The sequence below is a fragment of the Thrips palmi genome, unplaced genomic scaffold, assembly GCF_012932325.1.
Source record: "Thrips palmi isolate BJ-2018 unplaced genomic scaffold, TpBJ-2018v1 HiC_scaffold_1, whole genome shotgun sequence".
Classification (NCBI taxonomy): domain Eukaryota; kingdom Metazoa; phylum Arthropoda; class Insecta; order Thysanoptera; family Thripidae; genus Thrips; species Thrips palmi.
The window spans coordinates 8,376,296-8,402,355 of NW_023144620.1; the positions used below are offsets into that span (position 1 = coordinate 8,376,296).

Consider the following 26,060-nt stretch of genomic DNA (forward strand, 5'->3'; position numbering starts at 1 on the left):
GAGCGACTCTCGGAATCAGTCCGCAGCCGCACGCACCCTGCGTTACAGTGTCTGGCAAACCGAGATTTACTTTTCAACTTTGACAATTATTCCCGAAAAGTTTCGCAGACTCGGTCCGCGGGGCGAGTGGCGGGGCGAGTGGCGGGACGCTGACTGCCGTGATCATCGCGTAACGAGGCGGCGACGCGGTGCACGGCACGGCCTCCGCGGCCTCCACCAGGACGCCGTCAGGGCTGCCGTCAGGGCCGCAGAACGGCACGACGGCCACCTCTTGGCGGCGCTCCCCGCGGCGCCGGCTGCCGGAAGGGGCACCGTACGGCTGCGATTACCATCCCGCCGTGCAGGCGCGTGCAGGGCCCGCGGGCCAGCAGCCAGACAGCGCTCTGTCTCTCTCGCACCCACGGAGCACCCCACGAGTGCGAGAGAGATCACAGCCCTCCTCTTCCCACTTCACTCGCGTCGTTTTGAGGGCGTCCCGTCCCGGCCCGCGACCGCCGGCGTTGACGGTGACCTCCAAGCGCTCCGCACCGTACCGCACCTCAAGCCCTAGTTAAGCCAATTTCCACTTATTATGTAGCGCTGAGTTTGGAGCGTTTTCGACCGCGGACCCGTGGAACGTGCCTAACCTCATATTCTCACGGGCCTCTCAACAGTGTGGGATATGCGGACGACGACCCTTTAGTGTGGCGCGGTCCGCAGGTAGTAGAATCATTCCGCTCTCACAAAGTTTCGTGTTTTGTTTTTTCATCTTTTTTTGCAGATGTGGTAGTTTTGTTGTAATATCTTTTTTGTTTGCTCCAAAAGCCATGCGAGCCACGTTAACGAACGGCCTGACGGACGCAATGAGTGGTAGTTGCAACGTGGCGGGGCGGGGCGGGGCGCCACGTGTGTAATTACAGTGCAACTCGCAACTCCCTTTGTTGTTGTTTGCTCGTATCCAAATAAATGGCACCCCACTGCACCGAAGGGGGTGAGGGTTGGCGCGGTCGTATACCTACTTTGTAAACAAAGTAAGCAAACCTAAAGTAAACTAACCTAACCTAACTTTGTAAACAAAGTAGGTGCCGAAAGCTTTGAACGCGAACCGCAAGTCAAGATAAAACACCCAAACGGTTTCAAAAAATAAAGGGTTTAAAAATTAAAAAAATATCCATATGCATGAGGGATGCTTCAAGCCTGGTAAGCTTGAAGAAAGTAAACAAGGAAGGCACCAGACGTGTCAACACGAATTGAACCAACTTCAAGAGTGTCTACACGCAAGCTAATTTCCCTCTTCTTAGACTTCCCTGTTTCTCATGTACATATATAACTTTCCCAGTTTAGTCCTCTATTTTCACTTTGTGATTCTGTGTGTGTGTGCGTGTTTTCAGTCATCGATTTCACACTATAAGGTGGTAAAAAACACCAACCCCGCCGTCTGCTGCTGTGTGGGGTTGCAGAAAGGTCGCAAAAACAGGTGCTGCCGCGGACACCAATACTGAGCAGCGAGAGCAAAGTGCCATGCTCTACGAGGCCGGCGAAAATATCCTCGTTGTCCTTATCGCTGATGATCATGTTCTTACACCGAAATTGTTTTGTTTGGGCTTTTTTTCGTTGCTGTTGTGGTTATTGTTTTCAATTTTTATTTTGAGGTGTTTTTCCTGCCAGAGTGGGTGTCGGAGCGTGAAATTGCGGCTAAGGTCGGCAAGGGACTCTCCGTCAAAGTTGGGCCCCCGCCGCGGCGCGCCCCCACTCCACTGGGTTCGGCTTCTCCGGCGAGGCAGCGGCGTGGCTTCGGCCAAGAGACACGCACACTGTAGGGGAAGGGAGCGGAGTTGGAAAGGGTCCAACTTTTTAAACCCCTCTACAGCTGTGGTGTCTCGAAGCATTTGAAAAAAAAAATCTCTGATTTTTTTTTTGCCAAGTTATTTAACTTTGTTTTTCATTGACGCCGCCATACTGTTTTTGACGGGCGACTCTCTAACCCCCTCCCCCTCTTTCGGGGGAGAGGGGGAGGATCCTTTGCATACTCCGCTTCAATCTGAAGTTATTAATGCATTCACGCTAAACCCCATCCATGCCGTCATCTGCCTGCAGCCTGCACGAGGCCCGGGAGCATTTCACAGTTCACTTTGAAATGCCTGCGCGTTTGAACGTCGTGCCGTGGGGCTGCTTTAGGGGCCGCGGTCTGCCTTTCCCTGCCTACATACATATCAGCCCTCTCGCCTCTCTCTCTCTCTCTCTCTCTCTCTCTCTCTCTCTCTCTCTCTCTCTCTCTCTCTCTCTCTCTCTCTCACCGCCCTAAAGCGCTGCCGATAGAAGGGAGGGGTGGGGCGAAGAGATATTGCGCGTGACGCGGCGAGTATCGAATCAAGGCAGGCCTTTTCTGCGCCTTTCTGCGCCTTTCGGCACTTTGCGAGCTTTCAAGCGCGCCGCAGCATTGCCCGCAGGCCCTGCCTCTCTCGCACTACAGTGGAGCGCCCCGTGAGTGCGCGAGAAACAGGACGACGAGAGCACTGTTCGGAGTGAGCTCGCCGGCCACGGCACTTTCGAATGGGGCACACACAGTGGGCCAGAAGACCGGTTGGGGGCGGCCGAAATCGCGGACGCGTTTTGAGCTCCAGACTCGCCAAATGTTACTCGAGCCGAACGTGTGACCCCACCAATGGCTTGCTCTCCGAACGAGGAATCCATTGGTGGGGTCACACGTTCGGTTCGAGTCCTGTTGTCCTGTTCAGCGACTCTGAAGGTATGATTAAAAGTTGGTTCCCCATCGCCATCAATTTGGGAGCGGCGCAGGGGATAAATCTGGCCGCCCCACATTGGTCTGACGTCTTTGTCTCTGCGCCTAACGAGGCCGGGCTGAGTGTCTGTGGGGACCTGGCCGGGCCGGGGGCTCGAGTGTGGCGCGGCGGCGCGGCGCGGTGGGTACGCAGTCGATGCTCGCGACAGATTTATCACCCAGAGGCGGCTCGCCCAGGCCGGGGCTCACGCACACGGCACACCGCCCAGAGCGTTATTTGTTTCGAGTTAGTTGGACGCCCAGCGCGCCCAGCGTCCCTGCCTGCCTTGATGGAACGGCGCGGGGGAGGTTGAGCAACTTTTAATTATTTTTCGGGCGAACCCCCACCCTCGTGAGGTTTCGTTTTCAGCCAGTTTCATTTCCATTTCACAAGTTGTTTTAATAATTTTTTTTGAACTTTCTTTGAACTTGAATATGAATACAGTTGTACCCAGCCACTGGCCATGCCGCCGGCACGCACACACGCACACTCGCAGGTGAATTGTCCCGGGAGCCGCACCACGATTTCCAATGCCTGCCGTCCTGCTGTGCTGTCAGATAAATTACTCTGCCGAGCGAGTCCAGTGGATCCGTTCGTCGCTCTGTCTCTCTCGCACTTAGAAGGGACGCCCCATGAGTGCGAGAGAGACAGAGTGACGAAAGCGACTCTCGGAATCATCAGTCTGCTGGCCACGGCGGCTGGGGCGGCGGGGCTGGGTGGGTGGCTTCGTCCCGCCATCGGCCCGCCTGGCTGTCTGCCGGGGGCGTCTAGACGCGGGCAGACAGACGGACGGACAGACAGACAGACAGACGCACGGGCCGTCCGCTGGCTTCGCCGTCGTCTGGGGGCTAGCCTCGCGGCCTCGCGCGCTGATATTTCCATGATGAAACAGAACATAAAGCCATAAGTGCGAAGGAAACAAAGTTAGGGGAAACTTTGGAGTGCTGACCCGGGCCGGCGACTCACTGCCTGCGGTTGGCTGTGTCGGTTGGCTGTGTCGGCTGGCTGTTCCGGGAGCCGTGCTCCATTTGCGTGCAGCAGATAGCTGCTTCAAGCCGAGAGCTGCAGATAGTCGCTTGCTGGGGTGTCGCTGTCGTTTGTCTCCGTTACTGCCCTGAATTAAGAGCCATATCCCTTTATGGCCGTTTTAGGCATAATCAGGCCGGCTCGGCTCGGCTCGGCTCAGTGTGCGGAATGGATGGCACTGACCTACCCCCGCCCCCGCGGCTCCAGCCGGCTCCAGTTCCAGGCTGCCGGAGGACAAGGGCTCAATGGTTGCGCAATAAAGACAGCAACAAGTAGTGGGCCCCCTTCCCCTCTCATTACTCTCCGCCCCTCGAGTCGGTCTGCCTGGGGGGGGGGGGCTGCGGTTGCGGCTCGACGTTAGGAGTCTCTTGTTGTGCTCCTCGGCTGCTCCTCGGCACCAGGGAGAGGAGTCAGGTACACTGCGGAAAAGGGCCGGCCCGGGGCGGCAACTTCCCGGGCGACCTTTCCGCCGACGCGGCCGCCACGCCCGCGCGCGGTGCGGCTGGTGGGCGAGCGTGGGCCGCGGCGGGAACCCCTGCGGGCGATTCGCCGAGACCGTTGGCGGCAAATCCGCACCTCCCTCCTTCCTCTCCGGGCTGGAGGCTCCAGCGACGGCCTCGGCATCGACGGCGAAGCTCGGCGAAGCACCACCGTCCCCCAATCACGGAGTGGACTGGAGTGCCTTGGCTGTTTCCGCCTCGCTGCGTCCGTCTCTCCAGGTGTACTTCAGCTTCAGCGGCGCCCTGCCGCTCCCCCGGGGGTCGTCCCACCAAGCCGCGCCGACCCAGCACGCGCACGCTACACGTGGAACGCGCAACAGGTGTCGTGGCGGCCGCGGTCCCGCGCGCGCGCGTTTGTGTGTGTGTGTGTGTGTGTGTGTGTGTGTGTGTGTGTGTGTGTGTGTGTTACTTCGGGAGCTCATCCCGCACTTGTCACGATGCCTCCCTGGAGACGGGCTCGATCATCGAGGAGGCGGAAGGCAGCCTGGGCCTCCTCGGGCTTCTCGGCGTCGGCGTCCTCGGCGTCCTCGGCGTGCTCCCCATCTGCTCGCGTGCCGAGGCCGTCCGCATACCAATGGCAGCGTGTTCAGTGATAAGAAAGATGGGACACGAGGACGCCGCCCGGCTCGGGATTTCGGGAGGGAATCGTTTTGGACGCCGACGGGTGGGCCGGGCCGGGCGGGCCGGGCCGGGGCGGGCCGGGGCGGGCGGGGTGATGTGGGATGTGCCGGGGCTAGCGGGTTGCGGCGGATTAACTTTTGGACAAACTCGCAATTCAGATTTCACAAACAAGCCAATGAACAGACAGTCCAGCCAACTGGTCCCCCGCGGGATGACATTCTTTATTTTCCGCGGCCACGTGGCGTGAAAAGGGATAAAGTGGAGAGACCGGCTCCTCGATAAAAGACAGGCTCAAGGTGGCAATTCGCAGACACTCTCTTTGACTACCAGATGTCGCGGGCGCAGTGAGTGTGAGTCACACTGTGTGGCAGAGGATGCAGTGCGCTGCCCTACTCCTCTGCAAGGCTTTATGCATTCAATTCAGGGCCCCGGGTTCAATTCCCGGCCGCAGCGCCGCCGCAGCGCGGCAGGGCACGGCAGGGCACGGCAGGCAGCGCGCTATCTGCGCCCTCCCTTTCCACTCTCTTTTCTTTTCATCTTGCGCCTCCTCGCGCTTCCCCCCCCCCTCTCTCTCTCTTCGCTGCCATTTTCTTTTCATCTTCCTTGCTTCCGCTTCCCCTCCCTCTCGCCGCCTTTCGCGTCCCTCCCTGCTTGTGTTAACAGCCTGCCGGCGGCCCTGCGACGCCCTGCGACGCCCTGCGACGCCCTGCGACGCCCTGCGACGCCCTGCGACGCCCTGCGACGCGCGAGGCGTGTCATGGTTGCTCTGGTCACGTCCCTGCAGCCCTTGGCAGCCCTTGGTCCCGCGGCCCAGAGGAGAGGTGCCCTTTAGTTTCCTGCCCCTCCGAGTGGTTTGCACAGCTAGAGCGGCGCGCGCCGCGTAGGGAAAGGGTGGACACACAAACAATTCTTACATCCATCTTGTTCTTCGGTTTTCCCTTTGTTTTCTCGTTTGTTTCTGTTTTTTTTTTTAAATAAAATTTTCTGGGTCAACTGCGAGCAAAACTATCGTGAACCATGAAAACGCGGCCAAATTAAAAACAATAACGTGCGAACGACGTTGCTGCCCCCAACCACATTCACAACTATCTATCTTTCAGCAACGGTTATGTTTCTTGGGTTTGTTGGCACTAACCCGTCAGTGTTTCAGCAGGGCCCGCCGCGGTTGCTTTACAGCGAGCAACTTGTTTTTATGTTTCGTTGTTGTTGTTTTTTTTAGGGAACAAACTTTGGTGGTACCCACGCCCCTAACAGTGTAGCCTCCAGCACTGGGCCGTTTCGGCACCCATTCTTCATGCTCACTCCGTTTCATCCAGCCCGCCAGCCAGCCAGCCAGCCAGCCAGCCAGCCAGGCAGCCCTGACCGCGTCTTACTGCGAGGCAATATATACAGCCAGGCCTACCACACGCCGCCGAGCTGCGGTCGGCTCCAGCGGCGATGCAGGCTCCGCTGGGCTCAGCCCATCTAGGGGGCTGCCAAGCATGCCAAGGCGCTGGAGGCAGTGGGAGGCACTCAATTTCCCGAAGAATGGGCCGAGTGTAAGTGAACTCCGTCTCGGAATGGCACGGCCCGGCACGGCCTTACCAGGGTCTTGCGCGCCGCGTCGCCGGGTTGTCGAGTTTCTCGACCACTTTGTCCTCCAGTTGGAAACCCTTGCGACCCTGCGGCGCCCCTCTCGGGCCCTCTGCCGTTCGGCGCAACTTTGCATCGATTGCGGGCCGCGGTTGACGAACAGACGAACTCGGCGAGCTGCCGAAGATCATTTGTGTCTCCGAGTGAGGGGCGCTGCTGCCCCGTGGTCACGGTCACGGCCTCGGTCAGCACGACGGGGCGCGACGGCGTGGCCTTGGGCGCCACTTCCAGGACTTCCCTTGAAAACGTGTACACTGCGAGTGGAGGGACGGACCCGCTCGTTTGGAAAGGGGGAGCCGAAAAATTAGAGCGGCGAGAGCGTTCCGGGGATTGTGCGAGCGAGGGCCGGGCCAGGGCCGGGCCAGGGCACGGCTATCCTCGGCTTCGGCTCACTCTCCATTCGGGTCGGGTAACGCGGCAGCGAGCCCCGCAGCGCCCCGGCGAACAGCGGCCCGGCGCGCCCGGCTAATCTAGGCCAGTCTGAGTCGGAGACCTTAATCTCTCAGTTCATTTGCCGGCCGGTGAAGCGAGGCGAGCGTGGCGGGGCGGCCGAGGCCGGCGGCCGGCGGGACGGACGGGGCTGGCGGCAGGCGGGGCGGACCGAGCTGGCAGCGCCGCTCACGGCCCACCCTTTTTGCTGCAGCATGGCGGCGCCGTGTGCGTTTAGTTACCAGGCGGGGATCCAGTGGGGAAGCAAAAGGACAACTGACCCCAGACAGCCACCTAAAAGGTAGGCAAAGAGTCACCTTTTTGCCCCTGTAAGTAGGCAAAAGATGCTACTGTAGGGTCGGTAAAAAGGCGGCACGGCCTCGGGGCAGGCAGCGTCGCTATGGGCGGCACGGTGCACCCACTGCCACCCCGTCCGCCCGACCCAGACGGCCAGACTGCAGCCCGCCCAGCCCGCCTGCCCCTGACAGTCGCTCTCCGTCTGATTTGCGATTCAGCTGACGCCTCCTGTGGATCGGGTGGCGCAGGTCCCGGCAGTCCCAGGGCGCCTGGTGGTGGGGGAGGGGAGGGCAGGGTGTGCAGCGGCCTCGCTCTAAACCACGACAGGAAAAAATAAAAATAAACCGGCTGCCAAAAAAAGGAGGGATGAAAAGGGAAACTAAGCTGTTGCTCGGCTGGCGGGCGCGGCCAGGGCGCAGCAGCAGGGCTTCTGCGTAAAACTAAACTGCTGACGGTCGAGGGGGAGAATTATGCAGTGGCGCGTGGTGGGCGGCAGGACGGCTCGCCGCAGGCACGAGGGTCTGTCTCTCTCGCACCTGAACGGGAGGCCCGCGTGTGCGAGAGAGGCAGAGCGGCGAAGACGACTTTCGGAATCAGTCTGCTGCTGGCATTTTTATTCGGCCCGCCCCGTGGCCGGCTCCCCGTCGCTGCCCGTGGTCCCTGTGCTGACGGCCCTGACGGCGGACGACCGTACGGCCCCCGGCTTGCCCGGCTTGCCCGGCTTGCCCGGCTTGCCCGGGTACTCGGGCTGCCCGAGACGAGACGAGGTGTGCAAAGCCCGGTCGGGTGAGGCCCACTGCCTGTCGGAGCAGGCGGAGAAGGTCCCCAATTTTCATTGGCTCCCGAAGGAGGGGCACCTTATCATACCGCCTGACCCCGGTGAACGATGCGGGGCGGGGCGGGGCTGGGTGCAGCCCTCACTGACTGACAACCGACCCGGCGCACCGTCCGTGAAATGCTGGTCAAAGTCCGCGACGGTGTTTGAAATGGCGAGACGGAGATTCTCTTCGGGCAGCCCGTTGCGCCCCTCGTGGGCCGTGCACCATCCACGTAACACCCCCCCCTCCCTTTCTCGCATTCAGACAGACAAAGCAGCTCGCGACCGCGCGGGCAGAGACTGACTTAAGTTTCAAAGTGTAAAGTTTACGCCGCCGACTAGGCGGACAGTCGTCACCCCACTGTCCTCCTCGAGAGGGAGACGGAGACGAGGACAGCCGGTCGACAAAGAAAGCCAGGACGGGTCGGAAAGGTGGAGCTCTGGAGCTCAAAACGCCTCCACCGGTCTCCGCAGGTCCATCACTGCTTCATCACACTGTCGTAATGCCGGCGTGTTTGAAAGGGTCCGGTCTGTGATTGGACAGGTGGCGGTGGGTAGAGGGCACCCCCGGGACACCCCCGGGACACCCTCGGGGCAGCCAGCCGCTGCGAAGGAAAGGGGGGCTCCCGGCGCTCCGAGGCGCTCAGGGGGCTTTGGCGCGTCCGCCGCGTCCCACGCGCACCGGGCCGTGGCTCGGGCCGTGGCGTGGAAGGGGGCTGTCTGTTAATTGAATTGGATCGAACAACCAAAGACGCGCAAACACTCAGCATGGCGACGTCAACGTCACCGCGTCCACGGCCGTCTCCTTGGCGATGGGCCGCACGTGGAGCGCGTGGAGCGCTCGGGGCGCTCGGAGCGGCGCGGACAATCCACGAGCAAGGTGCGTGTGCCTGCAGCGCACAGTGGGCCGCCTGCCTTCCGTCTCCCTCGCACCCCAGCGGAACGCCCCACGAGTGCGAGAGAGACAGAGCGACGCGCCGTGTGTGTGAGCCGCGCGTCAAAGAGTCAAAGGACTCGGCGGATCGGGGGGAACAGATTAAACATGCCCCATCCCACTCCCGCTCCTCTAGACGGCCCCGCTTGCGACACGGTCCCTCCCTCCCTCTCTCTCCCTCTCACTGCAGTGCGCTGACGGATCCGCGTCGACGAAAAGTCTTTTTCAACTCGAGGCGTGGCGGGCGGCGCTGTTTGCCGAGACGGTGATACGCTACACCGTTGGGAAGCCAGCCTCAAGGCTCGCCACGCTCTGCTCCACAGTCACTGTCAAGTTCGGGTTTGTGGTGTCGCAAAGCGAAAGCTGCCTCCGAGCCGGCCGTTGGATGTGACAGGTGTGACATGCAGTGGGTGCAGTGACTGACTGCAGTTGGCTGCGGCACAGCAGAGGCCTCGTGGAAGGCACGCCCTACTTCGCCCCTGTCGGTACACTGCTTTACCACCTTCTTAGGGAGATCCTGAATCCGCGTCGGGGCGGGGCGAGGCTCCGTTCACCGCACATGCGTGGGAAGCCGTGTCGGTGATGGGCTGAAGTTATTGTTGGCCGAAGCGCCGCGCCGATACAGCTTGTTTACAGTAACTTTGGCGGTGCGGGGGAAGGGAGGGGGGCAACGCCAGGGCAACGCCAGGGCGGCATCGCGATGGGATTCCTCAGGCGTCTTCCGGATGTCGGCGCGGAGAAGCGCGGAGGAAATGTTAATCAAAAAGTGGCGCCAACAAAAGACCGCCGCGCAACAAAGACTCGAAGGGCCGGCGTATTGTGCCGCTCCACCTTGGCGCTGCCCGCCGCCACCGCGGAGTATTATGCCCAGTCTTTTTGTTGGTAACGGGTTTCCTTCGCTCGTTCTTGTTTCTCTTTTACTGCTGGACCAAAAAAAAACAACATGAAGGTACACACAAACGCGGTTGCTCGAGTGTTACTTTGGGTGTATGCAAAGTCACGCCTCGCTCCCCGCTCTCTCACACACACATGCACTCGTAGTCGGACGCGGCCTGTCACCACGTAAAAAGCACACTCACACACACATTCACACACACTCACCAACACACAGTGTGCCGGTAATTATTCACCGCGCGCGTGCTATTTCATTCGGCGGGCACATCTGCAGCGGCCCTGATGTCCTGATGTGTAATGCATAGTGAAAGAAACAACAACAAAGAGGATGAAATGCAAGCCCTGCAACATTCATGCGCGTCGTGTAGAGAAACGGGCCAGCTGCTCAGTGAATTGGAGATGAGTGGCCCTCGGCTTGGCCCTCGGCGTGTTCTTTGGGGGGGCCAAGACGGGTCCGGTCTGCACTGCACTCCAGGTAGTGCACCCACGTCCAGCCCCAGGCCAGCAACAGATGGCCAGAACACCGGCGCAGGCGGCCAAAACTCTGAACCCCATAGTCGCTAAACAGGACTCGAACCGAACGTGTGACCCCACCAATGGATTCCTCGGCCGAAGAGCAATCTATTGGTGGGGTCACACGTTCTGTTCGAGTCCCATTCAGCGACTCTGGAGATGAAAACGCGTCTGGGATTTTTACCGCCTCCACCGGTCCTCTCGCCCACAGCGCAGGCCACCCACCACGCGGCCACGCACCGGGAGCTAAGCCACCCACGCTTTCGCCCACACGTGTCACTCCCAAGCTCGAACAATTTTCCCTCTCTCCCGACTGGTATTTGCCCGCACGCTCGCACCGAGGGTCCAAATATAGCGCTCAAAAGGGGTTCGGCCCGGACACGCTCAGCCCGTCACTCCGCACCTAGCGCGCCAGCAGCTAGTACAGGTCTGGGCGGGGCATTATACTCTCGTGACCATTGACTGCCAGGAGTACACCATCCCTAGGGACAGTGTACTCTCCCCTTAGGGAAAGTACACCATCCCTAAGGGGAGAGTACACTATCCCTAGGGATGGTGTACTCCCCCGGAGGAGTACACCATCCCTAGGGCCAATGTACACTCAAAAAAATTTCAATACAAAATTCTGTAACATGGTTACGCAGTAATTTCCACTACAAATGTTACAGAATTTTGTATCAACACTGATACAAAATTTTGTATCACGCGTTACGGTAAACTGTTTCCCGGTTACAGAATTCTGCAATGCTAAAATCATAAAAATTTGACGCTTTAAAAACAAAATTTGAATCTCATCGGTCGTTCGTTTCTACACATTCACTCCGTTGCTCCTGTACTCCCGAACACCCGGAGAAATCGAACTGCGTTCTCCGGAATCGAACCCCGGTCCCCCGGATTGCCAGCTCGGCATGCTACCGCTTGCGCCACAGCGCCGCATGGGGAGGCACGCCTCAGACTGTCGATCACACCGAGCGGGCACGCCGCATGCCCAGGTAGTGGTGGGAAACGAGTCCTGCGGCGCGACAGTTAGAGTCCCTGGCCCGAAGCTTCTTAAGTACCATGCCCTACGTTAGGACTTTTCGCCCGATCAACTGTGATGTAAAAATTTAAGCTCGTAATTTGACCTTAAATTTGCGTTATTAAATTTTGCATCAGACGATATGTAAACTCGTAACAACATGTTACAGTTTTCTGTATCAGTTACAGTTATTTGCATTAAGATCGCATTTTTACATGGAACTGTATCACTGATTGTGAATATTGAAACAAAAAGTACAGAATTTTGTATCAGTTTTAGAATTCTGAAGCACTGATTCGTAAATTCGTAACATTCTTGCCGTGATACAGAATTTAGGATCAAGGATACAAATTTTTGTATCACACTGACGTGTTACAGAATTTTGTATCAAAATCGTTACAAAATCCTATATTATTTTTTAGAGTGTACTCCCCCACTAGCAGGGGAGTACTTGGTCCCTAGGGATATTGTACTCCCCTACCAGCATGGGAGTACATGTTCTCCCCTTCCAAGAGAAGGGTAGGGTCAAGAAAAGGGTGAGATCTGACGCGAGTTGAGTAAGATCTGTCAGCGTCAAACAGCGAGGCTGTGCCAGCGTCAAACAGCGAGGCTGTGCCAGCCTCACACAGCGAGGCTGTGCCAGCGTCAAACAGCGAGGCTGTGCCAGCGTCAAACAGCGAGGCTGTGCCAGCGTCAAACAGCGAGGCTGGGCCAGCCTCACACAGCGAGGCTGTGCCAGCGTCAAACAGCGAGGCTCTGCCAGCGTCAAACAGCGAGGCTGTGCCAGCCTAACACAGCGAGGCTGTGCCAGCGTCAAACAGCGAGGCTGTGCCAGCCTAACACAGCGAGGCTGTGCCAGCGTCAAACAGCGAGGCTTTGCCAGCGTCAAACAGCAAGGCTGTGCCAGCGTCAAACAGCGAGGCTGTGCCAGCGTCAAACAGCGAGGCTGTGCCAGCGTCAAACAGCGAGGCTGTGCCAGCGTCAAACAGCGGGGCTGTGCCAGCGTCAAACAGCGAGGCTGTGCCAGCGTCAAACAGCGAGGCTGTGCCAGCCTCCCACAGCGAGGCTGTGCCAGCGTCAAACAGCGAGGTTGTGCCAGCGTCAAACAGCGAGGCTGTGCCAGCGTCAAACAGCGAGGCTGTGCCAGCGTCAAACAGCGGGGCTGTGCCAGCGTCAAACAGCGAGGCTGTGCCAGCGTCAAACAGCGAGGCTGTGCCAGCGTCAAACAGCGAGGCTGTGCCAGCGTCAAACAGCGGGGCTGTGCCAGCGTCAAACAGCGAGGCTGTGCCAGCCTAACACAGCGAGGCTGTGCCAGCGTCAAACAGCGAGGCTGTGCCAGCCTAACACAGCGAGGCTGTGCCAGCGTCAAACAGCGAGGCTGTGCCAGCCTCCCACAGCGAGGCTGTGCCAGCGTCAAACAGCGAGGTTGTGCCAGCGTCAAACAGCGAGGCTGTGCCAGCGTCAAACAGCGAGGCTGTGCCAGCGTCAAACAGCGGGGCTGTGCCAGCGTCAAACAGCGAGGCTGTGCCAGCGTCAAACAGCGAGGCTGTGCCAGCGTCAAACAGCGAGGCTGTGCCAGCGTCAAACAGCGAGGCTTTGCCAGCGTCAAACAGCAAGGCTGTGCCAGCGTCAAACAGCGAGGCTGTGCCAGCGTCAAACAGCGAGGCTGTGCCAGCGTCAAACAGCGAGGCTGTGCCAGCGTTAAACAGCGAGGCTGTGCCAGCTTCAAACAGCGAGGCTGTGCCAGCCTAACACAGCGAGGCTGTGCCAGCGTCAAACAGCGAGGCTGTGCCAGCGTCAAACAGCGAGGCTGTGCCAGCGTCAAACAGCGAGGCTGTGCCAGCGTCAAACAGCGAGGCTGTGCCAGCGTCAAACAGCGAGGCTGTGCCAGCGTCAAACAGCGAGGCTGTGCCAGCGTCAAACAGCGAGGCTCTGCCAGCCTCACACAGCGAGGCTGTCCCCAGCCTCACACAGCGAGGCTGTGCCAGCGTCAAACAGCGAGGCTGTGCCAGCTTTAAACAGCGAGGCTGTGCCAGCCTAACACAGCGAGGCTGTGCCAGCGTCAAACAGCGAGGCTGTGCCAGCGTCAAACAGCGAGGCTGTGCCAGCGTCAACCAGCGAGGCTGTGCCAGCGTCAAACAGCGAGGCTGTGCCAGCCTCACACAGCAAAGCTGTCCCAGCGTCAAACAGCGAGGCTGTGCCAGCCTCACATAGCGAGGCTGTGCTAGCCTCACACAGCGAGGCTGTGCCAGCGTCAAACAGCGAGGCTGTGCCAGCGTCAAACAGCGAGGCTGTGCCAGCGTCAAACAGCGGGGCTGTGCCAGCGTCAAACAGCGAGGCTGTGCCAGCCTCACACAGCGAGGCTGTGCCAGCGTCAAACAGCGAGGCTGTGCCAGCGTCAAACAGCGAGGCTGTGCCAGCGTCAAACAGCGAGGCTGTGCCAGCGTCAAACAGCGAGGCTGTGCCAGCCTCACACAGCGAAGCTGTGCCAGCGTCAAACAGCGAGGCTGTGCCAGCGTCAAACAGCGAGGCTGTGCCAGCGTCAAACAGCGAGGCTGTGCCAGCGTCAAACAGCGAGGCTGTGCCAGCGTCAAACAGCGAGGCTGTGCCAGCGTCAAACAGCGAGGCTGTGCCAGCCTCCCACAGCGAGGCTGTGCCAGCGTCAAACAGCGAGGCTGTGCCAGCGTCAAACAGCGAGGCTTTGCCAGCGTCAAACAGCAAGGCTGTGCCAGCGTCAAACAGCGAGGCTGTGCCAGAGTCAAACAGCGAGGCTGTGCCAGCGTCAAACAGCGAGGCTGTGCCAGCGTTAAACAGCGAGGCTGTGCCAGCCTCACATAGCCAGGCTGTGCTAGCCTCACACAGCGAGGCTGTGCCAGCGTCAAACAGCGAGGCTGTGCCAGCGTCAAACAGCGAGGCTGTGCCAGCGTCAAACAGCGGGGCTGTGCCAGCGTCAAACAGCGAGGCTGTGCCAGCCTAACACAGCGAGGCTGTGCCAGCGTCAAACAGCGAGGCTGTGCCAGCCTAACACAGCGAGGCTGTGCCAGCGTCAAGCAGCGAGGCTGTGCCAGCGTCAAACAGCGAGGCTGTGCCAGCCCCCCACAGCGAGGCTGTGCCAGCGTCAAACAGCGAGGCTGTGCCAGCGTCAAACAGCGAGGCTGTGCCAGCGTCAAACAGCGAGGCTGTGCCAGCGTCAAACAGCGGGGCTGTGCCAGCGTCAAACAGCGAGGCTGTGCCAGCGTCAAACAGCGAGGCTGTGCTAGCCTCACACAGCGAGGCTGTGCCAGCGTCAAACAGCGAGGCTGTGCCAGCGTCAAACAGCGAGGCTGTGCCAGCGTCAAACAGCGAGGCTGTGCCAGCCTCCCACAGCGAGGCTGTGCCAGCGTCAAACAGCGAGGCTGTGCCAGCGTCAAACAACGGGGTTTGTGCCAGCCTCACACAGCGAGGCTGTGCCAGCGTCAAACAGCGAGGCTCTGCCAGCGTCAAACAGCGAGGCTGTGCCAGCTTCAAACAGCGAGGCTGTGCCAGCCTAACACAGCGAGGCTGTGCCAGCGTTAAACAGCGAGGCTGTGCCAGCGTCAAACAGCGAGGCTGTGCCAGCGTCAAACAGCGAGGCTGTGCCAGCTTCAAACAGCGATGCTGTGCCAGCCTAACACAGCGAGGCTGTGCCAGCGTCAAACAGCGAGGCTGTGCCAGCGTCAAACAGCGAGGCTGTGCCAGCGTCAAACAGCGAGGCTGTGCCAGCGTCAAACAGCGAGGCTGTGCCAGCGTCAAACAGCGAGGCTGTGCCAGCGTCAAACAGCGAGGCTGTGCCAGCGTCAAACAGCGAGGCTCTGCCAGCCTCACACAGCGAGGCTGTGCCAGCCTCACACAGCGAGGCTGTGCCAGCGTCAAACAGCGAGGCTGTGCCAGCTTCAAACAGCGAGGCTGTGCCAGCCTAACACAGCGAGGCTGTGCCAGCGTCAAACAGCTAGGCTGTGCCACCTTCAAACAGCGAGGCTGTGCCAGCCTAACACAGCGAGGCTGTGCCAGCGTCAAACAGCGAGGCTGTGCTAGCGTCAAACAGCGTGGCTGTGCCAGCGTCAAACAGCGAGGCTGTGCCAGCGTCAAACAGCGAGGCTGTGCCAGCGTCAAACAGGGGGGCTGTGCCAGCGTCAAACAGCGAGGCTGTGCCAGCGTCAAACAGCGAGGCTGTGCCAGCGTAAAACAGCGAGGCTGTGCCAGCGTCAAACAGCGAGGCTGTGCCAGCGTAAACCCAGCGAGGCTGTGCCAGCCTCACACAGCGAGGCTGTGCCAGCTTCAAACAGCGAGGCTGTGCCAGCGTCAAACAGCGAGGCTGTGCCAGCGTCAAACAGCGAGGCTGTGCCAGCCTCACACAGCAAAGCTGTGCCAGCGTCAAACAGCGGGGCTGTGCCAGCGTCAAACAGCGAGGCTGTGCCAGCGTCAAACAGCGAGGCTGTGCCAGCGTCAAACAGCGAGGCTGTGCCAGCCTCCCACAGCGAGGCTGTGCCAGCGTCAAACAGCGAGGCTGTGCCAGCGTCAAACAGCGAGGCTGTGCCAGCCTCACACAGCGAGGCTGTGCCAGCGTCAAACAGCGAGGCTGTGCCAGCGTCAAACAGCGAGGCTGTGCCAGCGTCAAACAGCGGGGCTGTGCCAGCGTCAAACAGCGGGGCTGTGCCAGCATCAAACAGCGAGGCTGTGCCAGCGTCAAACAGCGAGGCTGTGCCAGCGTCAACCAGCGAGGCTGTGCCAGCCTCACACAGCGAGGCTGTGCCAGCGTCAAACAGCGAGGCTGTGCCAGCGTCAAACAGCGAGGCTGTGCCAGCGTCAAACAGCGAGGCTGTGCCAGCCTCACACAGCGAGGCTGTGCCAGCGTCAAACAGCGAGGCTGTGCCAGCGTCAAACAGCGGGGCTGTGCCAGCGTCAAACAGCGAGGCTGTGCCAGCCTAACACAGCGAGGCTGTGCCAGCGTCAAACAGCGAGGCTGTGCCAGCGTCAAACAGCGAGGCTGTGCCAGCGTCAAACAGCGAGGCTGTGCCAGCGTCAAACAGCGAGGCTGTGCCAGCCTCACACAGCGAGGCTGTGCCAGCGTCAAACAGCGAGGCTGTGCCAGCGTCAAACAGCGAGGCTGTGCCAGCGTCAAACAGCGAGGCTGTGCCAGCCTCACACAGCGAGGCTGTGCCAGCGTCAAACAGCGAGGCTGTGCCAGCGTCAAACAGCGAGGCTGTGCCAGCGTCAAACAGCGAGGCTGTGCCAGCCTCACACAGCGAGGCTGTGCCAGCCTCACACAGCGAGGCTGTGCCAGCCTCACACAGCGAGGCTGTGCCAGCGTCAAACAGCGAGGCTGTGCCAGCGTCAAACAGCGGGGCTGTGCCAGCGTCAAACAGCGGGGCTGTGCCAGCGTCAAACAGCGAGGCTGTGCCAGCGTCAAACAGCGAGGCTGTGCCAGCGTCAACCAGCGAGGCTGTGCCAGCCTCACACAGCGAGGCTGTGCCAGCGTCAAACAGCGAGGCTGTGCCAGCGTCAAACAGCGAGGCTGTGCCAGCGTCAAACAGCGAGGCTGTGCCAGCCTCACACAGCGAGGCTGTGCCAGCGTCAAACAGCGAGGCTGTGCCAGCCTAACACAGCGAGGCTGTGCCAGCGTCAAACAGCGAGGCTGTGCCAGCCTCACACAGCGAGGCTGTGCCAGCGTCAAACAGCGAGGCTGTGCCAGCGTCAAACAGCGGGGCTGTGCCAGCGTCAAACAGCGAGGCTGTGCCAGCCTAACACAGCGAGGCTGTGCCAGCGTCAAACAGCGAGGCTGTGCCAGCCTAACACAGCGAGGCTGTGCCAGCGTCAAACAGCGAGGCTGTGCCAGCGTCAAACAGCGAGGCTGTGCCAGCGTCAAACAGCGAGGCTGTGCCAGCCTCACACAGCGAGGCTGTGCCAGCGTCAAACAGCGAGGCTGTGCCAGCGTCAAACAGCGAGGCTGTGCCAGCGTCAAACAGCGAGGCTGTGCCAGCCTCACACAGCGAGGCTGTGCCAGCGTCAAACAGCGAGGCTGTGCCAGCGTCAAACAGCGAGGCTGTGCCAGCGTCAAACAGCGGGGCTGTGCCAGCCTCACACAGCGAGGCTGTGCCAGCCTCACACAGCGAGGCTGTGCCAGCCTCACACAGCGGGGCTGTGCCAGCGTCAAACAGCGAGGCTGTGCCAGCGTCAAACAGCGAGGCTGTGCCAGCGTCAACCAGCGAGGCTGTGCCAGCCTCACACAGCGAGGCTGTGCCAGCGTCAAACAGCGAGGCTGTGCCAGCGTCAAACAGCGAGGCTGTGCCAGCGTCAAACAGCGAGGCTGTGCCAGCCTCACACAGCGAGGCTGTGCCAGCGTCAAACAGCGAGGCTGTGCCAGCCTAACACAGCGAGGCTGTGCCAGCGTCAAACAGCGAGGCTGTGCCAGCCTAACACAGCAAGGCTGTGCCAGCGTCAAACAGCGAGGCTGTGCCAGCGTCAAACAGCGAGGCTGTGCCAGCGTCAAACAGCCGGGCTGTGCCAGCCTCAAACAGCGAGGCTGTGCCAGCGTCAACCAGCGAGGCTGTGCCAGCCTCACACAGCGAGGCTGTGCCAGCGTCAAACAGCGAGGCTGTGCCAGCGTCAAACAGCGAGGCTGTGCCAGCGTCAAACAGCGAGGCTGTGCCAGCCTCACACAGCGAGGCTGTGCCAGCGTCAAACAGCGAGGCTGTGCCAGCGTCAAACAGCGAGGCTGTGCCAGCCTCACACAGCGAGGCTGTGCCAGCGTCAAACAGCGAGGCTGTGCCAGCGTCAAACAGCGAGGCTGTGCCAGCTTCAAACAGCGAGGCTGTGCCATCCTAACACAGCGAGGCTGTGCCAGCGTTAAACAGCGAGGCTGTGCCAGCGTCAAACAGCGAGGCTGTGCCAGCGTCAAACAGCGAGGCTGTGCCAGCTTCAAACAGCGAGGCTGTGCCAGCCTAACACAGCGAGGCTGTGCCAGCGTCAAACAGCGAGGCTGTGCCAGCGTCAAACAGCGAGGCTGTGCCAGCGTCAAACAGCGAGGCTGTGCCAGCGTCAAACAGCGAGGCTGTGCCAGCCTCACACAGCGAGGCTGTGCCAGCGTCAAACAGCGAGGCTGTGCCAGCCTCACACAGCGAGGCTGTGCCAGCGTCAAACAGCGAGGCTGTGCCAGCGTCAAACAGCGAGGCTGTGCCAGCGTCAAACAGCGAGGCTGTGCCAACGTCAAACAGCGAGGCTGTGCCAGCCTCACACAGCGAGGCTGTGCCAGCCTCACACAGCGAGGCTGTGCCAGCGTCAAACAGCGAGGCTGTGCCAGCGTCAAACAGCGAGGCTGTGCCAGCCTCACACAGCGAGGCTGTGCCAGCGTCAAACAGCGAGGCTGTGCCAGCGTCAAACAGCGAGGCTGTGCCAGCGTCAAACAGCGAGGCTGTGCCAGCGTCCAGGGCCGCCGGAAGTACTTTCTGGTGGGGGGGGGGGGGCGAAATTTTTATGAAAAATTGTTTGGTTGCCTACCGTTAAGGGGCAACACCCAATACGGTTTAGATTTCTCTAATAGTGTCTCAAATCCAGCGAGCGAAGCGAGCTTAAAGCGAAAATTCACACAATTCTAGACTTTAACACAACTTTTGCCATTTTTAGAGCTTAATTACACGCTTTATTGGTGGGCGAAGCGAGCCAAAATGCAAAATAATGGAGGATAATTAAGAAAATCTGCGAGCGAAGCGAGCAAGAAGCCAAAAATTAAAGAATTTGCGACTTTGCTATATTTTTCTCTCTATTTCGAGCTCAAAATGGCACTTTAGTGTCTAAAAGTGGGGGGGGCGATGCCCCCCCCACCAGATTTGGGGGGGGGACAAGTCCCCCCCCCCCCGCACCCGCACCCCACTTCCGGCGCCCTTGAGTTCTGTGAGGAGCCCGTTAGGTTAGGACTGGTTGGACCATTATGTTTGATTATAATATCTGTCGAGAGTAGGGTAACATCCGTCGCGAGTAGAGTAAGATCTATCCCGAGCCCGTTAGGTTTGGTTAGGATTGGTTGGACAGTTTAGATTTAGAATATTAAGTAGCCTTCCCTCGATGCAAGGAAAACCCAACCCAACCAACCCGACAACGGCATCTGCCCCATGACGTCTGCCATTTGGGGGCGTACATTATCCCTAGGGACCAAGTACTCCCCTGCTGGTGGGGGAGTACACCATCCCTAGGGCCAATGTACTCCCCCCTCAAGAGAGGGGGAGTACCTTCACTCTAGGGATAGTGTACTCCCGGGGGAGTACACTATCCCTAGGGTCAATGTACTCCCCCCCTCTCGAGGTAGGGGAGTACACTATCCCCAGGGATGGTGTACTCTCCCTAAGGGGGGAGTACATTGTCCCTAGGGATGGTGTACTGGGGAGTAACTCGATCCGGGGAGTAGGATATCCCGCTTACACCGGCTCGCCGCACGCGGCGCCGAGCAGTTCATGACGTCACATCCCGGAGCAAGGCGGGGCGGGGCGGGGCGGGGCTTGCACCACTCCGGTGCCGCTATCTCCTGATTGCGCCGCACTTTGGAGTGTGTGATTCAATTATTGCTTCATACCGTATCCTGAAGTGCCTGCCATTTCCCCGGGGGCGGTGCCTGGCGCTGCGGTGCGTCGGTGCGTCATCCCAGGGCGCGGCCCGCGAGCCGTGCCGAGTGCCGAGTGAGACAGGGACGGCGATGGCCCTTCTCCCCGCTTTGTCTCTCTCCGTCTCCCTCTCCCTGTCGGTGTGCCGCGGACCGCCTGCGAAGTCCAGGGTAGGCCAGCCCGCCGAACGCGGCCGTCGTGCGGGTCGGCCTATGCCGCGCTCCGCGGGCGCTCCGCCTGGGCGGCACACTGTGCGGCAGGCTTCGTCGCTCCGTCTCTCTCGCACTCATGGGGCTTCCCCGGTCGGTGCGAGAGAGACGGAGCGACGAAAGGCCGACTCGCGGACTCAGTCTTCAGCTCCCCCGGAGGCAACATGCCGCTGCGCTGTTTTCCGCCGCGCTGACGTTGATGATGGGAGCATCCCTCTCCGAGGATGAAAGTCAAAAGTTGTAGGCCCGGGCTCGGGGCTCGGGGTGGGGCTCGGGGTGGGGCTCGGGGTGGGGCTGCGATGTTTGAGGCGAGGCGCGAGGCTTGGTCGCGATACAGTGCGCGAGTTTGAGCCGCTCCGCCCAGCCTCCCCACGAAGCAAAATGCTACGCAGTTTTCGTGCATATTTTGGGCACGAAATTGAGCACGAATGCACGAATTCACGCAAGACAACGCGCATTTTCGCACGTACCTGCGCAGCAATTCGTGCATTTCACTCTACCTCGGGCGAAAGCTATGCACACAAAAGTAGTAAGTGTTTGAGCGCAAAGCGTTCGCAGTGTCGTGTGCAGTGGAGTGGAAAGGAGCAGCGCTTCTCCGTCTTCTCCTCACACGGATGGATGGATGGATGGATCGATGGATGGACGGATGGATTGAACGCTTTGAATAACTTTATTTCGGTCGAAGGCCAACGAAGTTATTCATTTCTCCGTCTCTCCCCACCTGGTGCAGCCCGCACAGCGCCACTCCGCCACGCAGCGAGGCGGCAGCGAGGCCAAAAGACGAAGGCTCTCGGGGCTCCGCCTCGCTGCCGCAAAGGCGCTTACACCACCGGCCGCCCCGGGTGGAGCGGGCACACCGGGAATCGAGAATCGAAATCGGAATCGATTGGCAGGCGGCAAGGACGTCGCAAATGAGGCCAACAGGTAGCGGCTGCCGCTTTGTTTCAAGATCTCAGTGTTCAAACTGAAGGCAAGGCGCAGTGGGCGAGAAGACCGGTAGAGGCGCCCAAAACCCCGGACGCGTTTTGGTCTCCAGAGTTGCTAACTGGGACTCGAACCGAGCGTGTGACCCCACCAATGGATCGCTCTCCGAACGAGGAATCCATTGGTGGGGTCACACGTTCGGTTCTAGTCCTGCTTAGCGACTCGGGCTCAAAACGCGTCGAGAGTTTTGTTCGCCCGCGCCGGCCTCCTGGCCCACTGTACAAGGGTACGCGGATCAAAACGTTGGTCCCGGCCATTGTCCGATCTGGGCCTCGATGCGGCGCGGCGCGCATCGGAGTGACTCGGGGGCCTTCCTGGGGATTACTCAGAGTGCTGGCGGTTAAACCCCGGTCAGCCTTTACTTTGAGCACCGCGGTGGCCAGGCTCGGTGCTTCCCGGCCCTGCCAGGCCGGCCAACTAAGACAGCCCTAAACCCTCGGGACCGCCGCTGCCCCCGCCCCAGCATGCGCTTCGCTCCGACAGGTCGCACCGCGCTCTGATTAAGGCCAGCCTTTGAGCGCGGCCACTGCCAATCATGTTCCAGAGCAAGTCCCGCGAAAATGAATTCGGTGACGACTCGAGTTTGCAATCAAGCTTCGCGCGTCGATGAGCTTCACTCGCTCGTCTCGACGAACGCAAGGCGAACGAAATCTCTCACCGGCAGTGTGTAAACACGCAAGCTGAACTGGGAGCGTTTTCGCGCGGTTTGGCCTCCGCACTGTAATTTTATTTTCCACCGCCCGTCACTGCAGTCGTGAATCTCAATGTAACCTCGCCACCCCAGCCTCAGCCTCTGGACATGGAAAAGGAAATTACCCCCGTTTCTAGTCACATCACTGCTGTATTCCAAGTAAATTTCCCTGTGTCAAGATTTTTTTTCGAGCGCGAGCTGGGGCATTGCTGCTGTAATTCGTTTCCCCGCAAGCTTCTCGCGGGGCGCACGGCCCGTATTCGGGTATTCGGATTCAGGCCCGGGAAATAAATCAGTCGGATAATGCATCCGAGCGAGCTGCCTGGCCCGCCCGGCCCGCCCGGCCACCTGCCTGCCTGTCTGCCCGCTGGAAAAGCCACACTCGTCGCCCCGAGGCTGCCACGCTGCCTGCCTGCCACGCGCACCCCAGCGCAGGCCATGGCCTTTTAGCGTCCCACGTGGGGCGTGCATTACTCTCGGCCTCACACTCTTCCTCCTCCTCCTTCCCCCCCCCCCCCCCCCCCTGTGCGCAATGCATAGGATCCACTCAGCGACTCGACGACTTCCTTCGGCGCCAACAGAGAGAGACGGGCAGATAGGGAGGGAGGGTACATATTGCTGTCCTTGCTCAGTGTGACATCAAGTCGCATTGGTCGCTTATTTATAGAAACGGCCGAGCGTGGTTCGCTGGCTGCGTTTTCTCAATGCGCCGACCTGATGACTGCTGGCGATAACCCGCCCCACCCCGCCCCCGCCCCGCCCCACCCCGCCCCGCCCTGCCCCGCCCCGCCCCGCGTCCGAGCGGCCTTTCACCGCAAGACCCCCTTTTTTGCGCGGGCAAGGTATTGACGGGTCTTCTTTCTCTCTCCGAGGAGAACAGGGGCTGAATACGCCGGCCGACGTGTACGTGCACGGGGCGGGCGCTTTCTCGGCGGGACAAAAAGCAATAATGAAGATCGTGTGGCGCTGTCTTTTGTCACGTTGCCCGCACCGAGGCAGTGGCGTGGCAGTGCCGTGCCGGTGCAGGAGCAGTGTGCCCTGCTGCCGGGATATTACCTCCACCCGCTCCCCTTTCTCGGCCTGCTCCGCCGCAGACCGACAGCTGCGGTCCCCGTCTTGCCATCCCTCGCTGTATCTTGTATCTTCCTCTCCTGCGTCCAGTTTCTTACACGTGCCCACCATTCTCCGTTATGAATCATTCGCCCCCCCCCCCTTTTCACCCCGCCAACCGCCCAATCTCTCTCTGTCTCTCTCTCCCTCCCTCTCTCTCTCTCTCTCTCTCTCTCTCTCTCTCTCTCTCTCTCTCTCTCTCTCTCTCTCTCTCTCTCTCTCTCCCTCTCTCTCTCTCTCTCTCCCTCTCTCTCCCTCTCCCTCTCTCTCTCTCTCTCTCTCTCAGCCGAAAGGTCATCGGGGAGGGCGTCACGGGGCGTCGCCGGGATGGGGCGATCGGTAATGCAGACAGAGGCAGCTGCAGCGAGGGCCGCCGGCGCAAACGCCAGGGCAAATATAGACCGGAGTTTAAAAATAAACCCAGCCGTAAAAAACAAGTGTTATTTAGGCGCGCTGTGGGTTGGTTCCGGCAGAGCGGCGTCCGAGCAGCGGACTCCAGCTCATTCCAAGTCTTTCCAGCACCCGCTGGAACTTTGCTGGTGATAAGGCGGCGGGCCGTGATAAGGGGCTTGTCTAGTGTGGCAGTGGTGTCGTCAGCCGCCGCGGCCACTGAGTCTCCCATTGCGGCGACGCGGAAAGCCACGTCGTCTGTTTTTCCCTGAGGACGTTGCCACTTTTTCCAGGAACCCCTGTCAATTCAGGGCAGTTTCGAAAAATTCACCCTAAGTTCCCAGGAGCCCTTCTGGAAAAAGTGGGGCAAAATCCTGCAAAAAGCGGACTCCGTTCTCGGCGCGTCGTGCAAAAAGAAGAGGCGCTAATAGTGAAGAGCACGGCCGCCAAAGTCATTATGGGCGCGCTGCTCGACGTAGTGCACTACAGCGCCATTAGGCTGCAACCACACTGCAACGCCTGCAACGCCTGCAACGCCTGCAACGCCTGCAGCAGACGACGTGGCCGGCGAGCCTGCATCGATCGGGCAATGCAGTGGAAGGCCTGGGCAGGGCTGGCAGGGCTGGCAGGGCTGGCAGGGCTCGGCCTGGGTGCAGCGCAGTGCAGGCCGGCGGGGCGGCGCAGGGCGGCGCGGGGCGGTCCCTGCTGCTGCTGCTTCACTGCAACTGCATCAGCCCCAACTGTCACAGCGCGGCCTAGGCCGGGGCTTCGCAGGCTCGGCAGGCTCAGAGAACTGGGGACCGCCGGCCGCGGGGCCCACGAAGGGAGAGACAGTTTCGGCGAGACGGCCTGGCCGGCCCCCGGACCCCCCTTGGGGCCCCGGCCTGGCTGGGGCCTGGCTGGGGCCTGGCTGGGGCCTGGCTGGGGCCTGGCTGGGGCCTGGCTGGGGCCTGGCTGGGGCCTGGCTGGGGCCTGGCTGGGGCCTGGCTGGGGCCTGGCTGGGGCCTGGCTGGGGCCTGGCTGGGGCCTGGCTGGGGCCTGGCTGGGGCCTGGCTGGGGCTGGCTGGGGCCTGGCTGGGGCCTGGCTGGGGCCTGGCTGGGGCCTGGCTGGGGCCGGCTGGGGCCTGGCTGGGCCTGGCTGGGGCCTGGCTGGGGCCTGGCTGGGGCCTGGCTGGGGCCTGGCTGGGGCCTGGCTGGGGCCTGGCTGGGGCCTGGCTGGGGCCTGGCTGGGGCCTGGCTGGGGCCTGGCTGGGGCCTGGTGGGGCTGGCTGGGGCCTGGCTGGGGCCTGGCTGGGGCCTGGCTGGGCCTGCTGGGGCTGGCTGGGGCCTGGCTGGGGCCTGGCTGGGGCCTGGCTGGGGCCTGGCTGGGGCCTGGCTGGGGCCTGGCTGGGGCCTGGCTGGGGCCTGGCTGGGGCCTGGCTGGGGCCTGGCTGGGGCCTGGCTGGGGCCTGGCTGGGGCCTGGCTGGGGCCTGGCTGGGGCCTGGCTGGGGCCTGGCTGGGGCCTGGCTGGGGCCTGGCTGGGGCTGGCTGGGGCCTGGCTGGGGCCTGGCTGGGGCCTGGCTGGGGCCTGGCTGGGGCCTGGCTGGGGCCTGGCTGGGGCCTGGCTGGGGCCTGGCTGGGGCCTGGCTGGGGCCTGGCTGGGGCCTGGCTGGGGCCTGGCTGGGGCCTGGCTGGGGCCTGGCTGGGGCCTGGCTGGGGCCTGGCTGGGGCCTGGCTGGGGCCTGGCTGGGGCCTGGCTGGGGCCTGGCTGGGGCCTGGCTGGGGCCTGGCTGGGGCCTGGCTGGGGCCTGGCTGGGGCCTGGCTGGGGCCTGGCTGGGGCCTGGCTGGGGCCTGGCTGGGGCCTGGCTGGGGCCTGGCTGGGGCCTGGCTGGGGCCTGGCTGGGGCCTGGCTGGGGCCTGGCTGGGGCCTGGCTGGGGCCTGGCTGGGGCCTGGCTGGGGCCTGGCTGGGGCCTGGCTGGGGCCTGGCTGGGGCCTGGCCGTGGCGAAGGCAGGCACGAGAAAGACGGCGAAGCAACGAACGGGGGAAAAGTGCCGGAAATAGGGACAATCGGCGATGACGAGGCGGGATCCCTCAAGGTGGCCGTGGTGCTGCAGCATGGCTGCTGCTGCTGCCTTGACCACACAGTGCAGTGGCGGGCAGAGATTCTCGCGCCTTCTCCGCGTTCTCACGTCGTGTTCCTCCTTGTTCCTGTTCGCAGAGCTCGCTGCCCATCGTCAAGACCATGTCGCAGGTCGGCTACTCCCTGTCCCTGGTGTCCCTGGTGGCCGCCTCGGCCGTCCTCGCCACCATCAAGTGAGTACACTGATCAGCTTCTTCCGGAAACCTGCTCTCTGTGGACGGCCATCGGCAAGCCGCCGTCCTCGGAAGCCTTAGCACGGGATGCCCCCCCCCCCCCCCCCACACACCACACACACACTGGACTAGCGCTTCGCAGGGGGAGCGGGACCGCTGATGGTTGGCGTGTCAGAATTTTCCGCACTTTGTAGCAGGCCGTCCCGAATGGAAGTGATGATTCGGACGACCGAAGGGAAGGCCCGGGGGAGCAGAGAACCCTGCGTTATCTGGTTCGCGTTCTCGCCGCCCCGGGGGACCGCTGGTCTGGCGGGTAACAGATTGG

At 61.3% G+C, this 26,060-nt stretch overlaps 1 protein-coding gene across 4 annotated transcripts in view; it reads left to right on the plus strand.

Moving 5' to 3' along the window:
* LOC117644645 (secretin receptor-like) overlaps window positions 1–26,060 on the plus strand; it is a 65,926-nt gene that overhangs the window by 20,180 nt on the left and 19,686 nt on the right. For 3 of the 4 annotated variants that reach the window (XM_034384259.1, XM_034384271.1, XM_034384265.1), the window contains exon 5: window positions 25,641–25,735. In XM_034384259.1, coding sequence (XP_034240150.1) covers window positions 25,641–25,735 — 95 coding nt within the window. Of the gene's footprint in view, window positions 1–23,907; window positions 23,915–25,640; window positions 25,736–26,060 lie in introns of those variants that run through there. The other variant, XM_034384278.1, reaches the window with a different exon arrangement.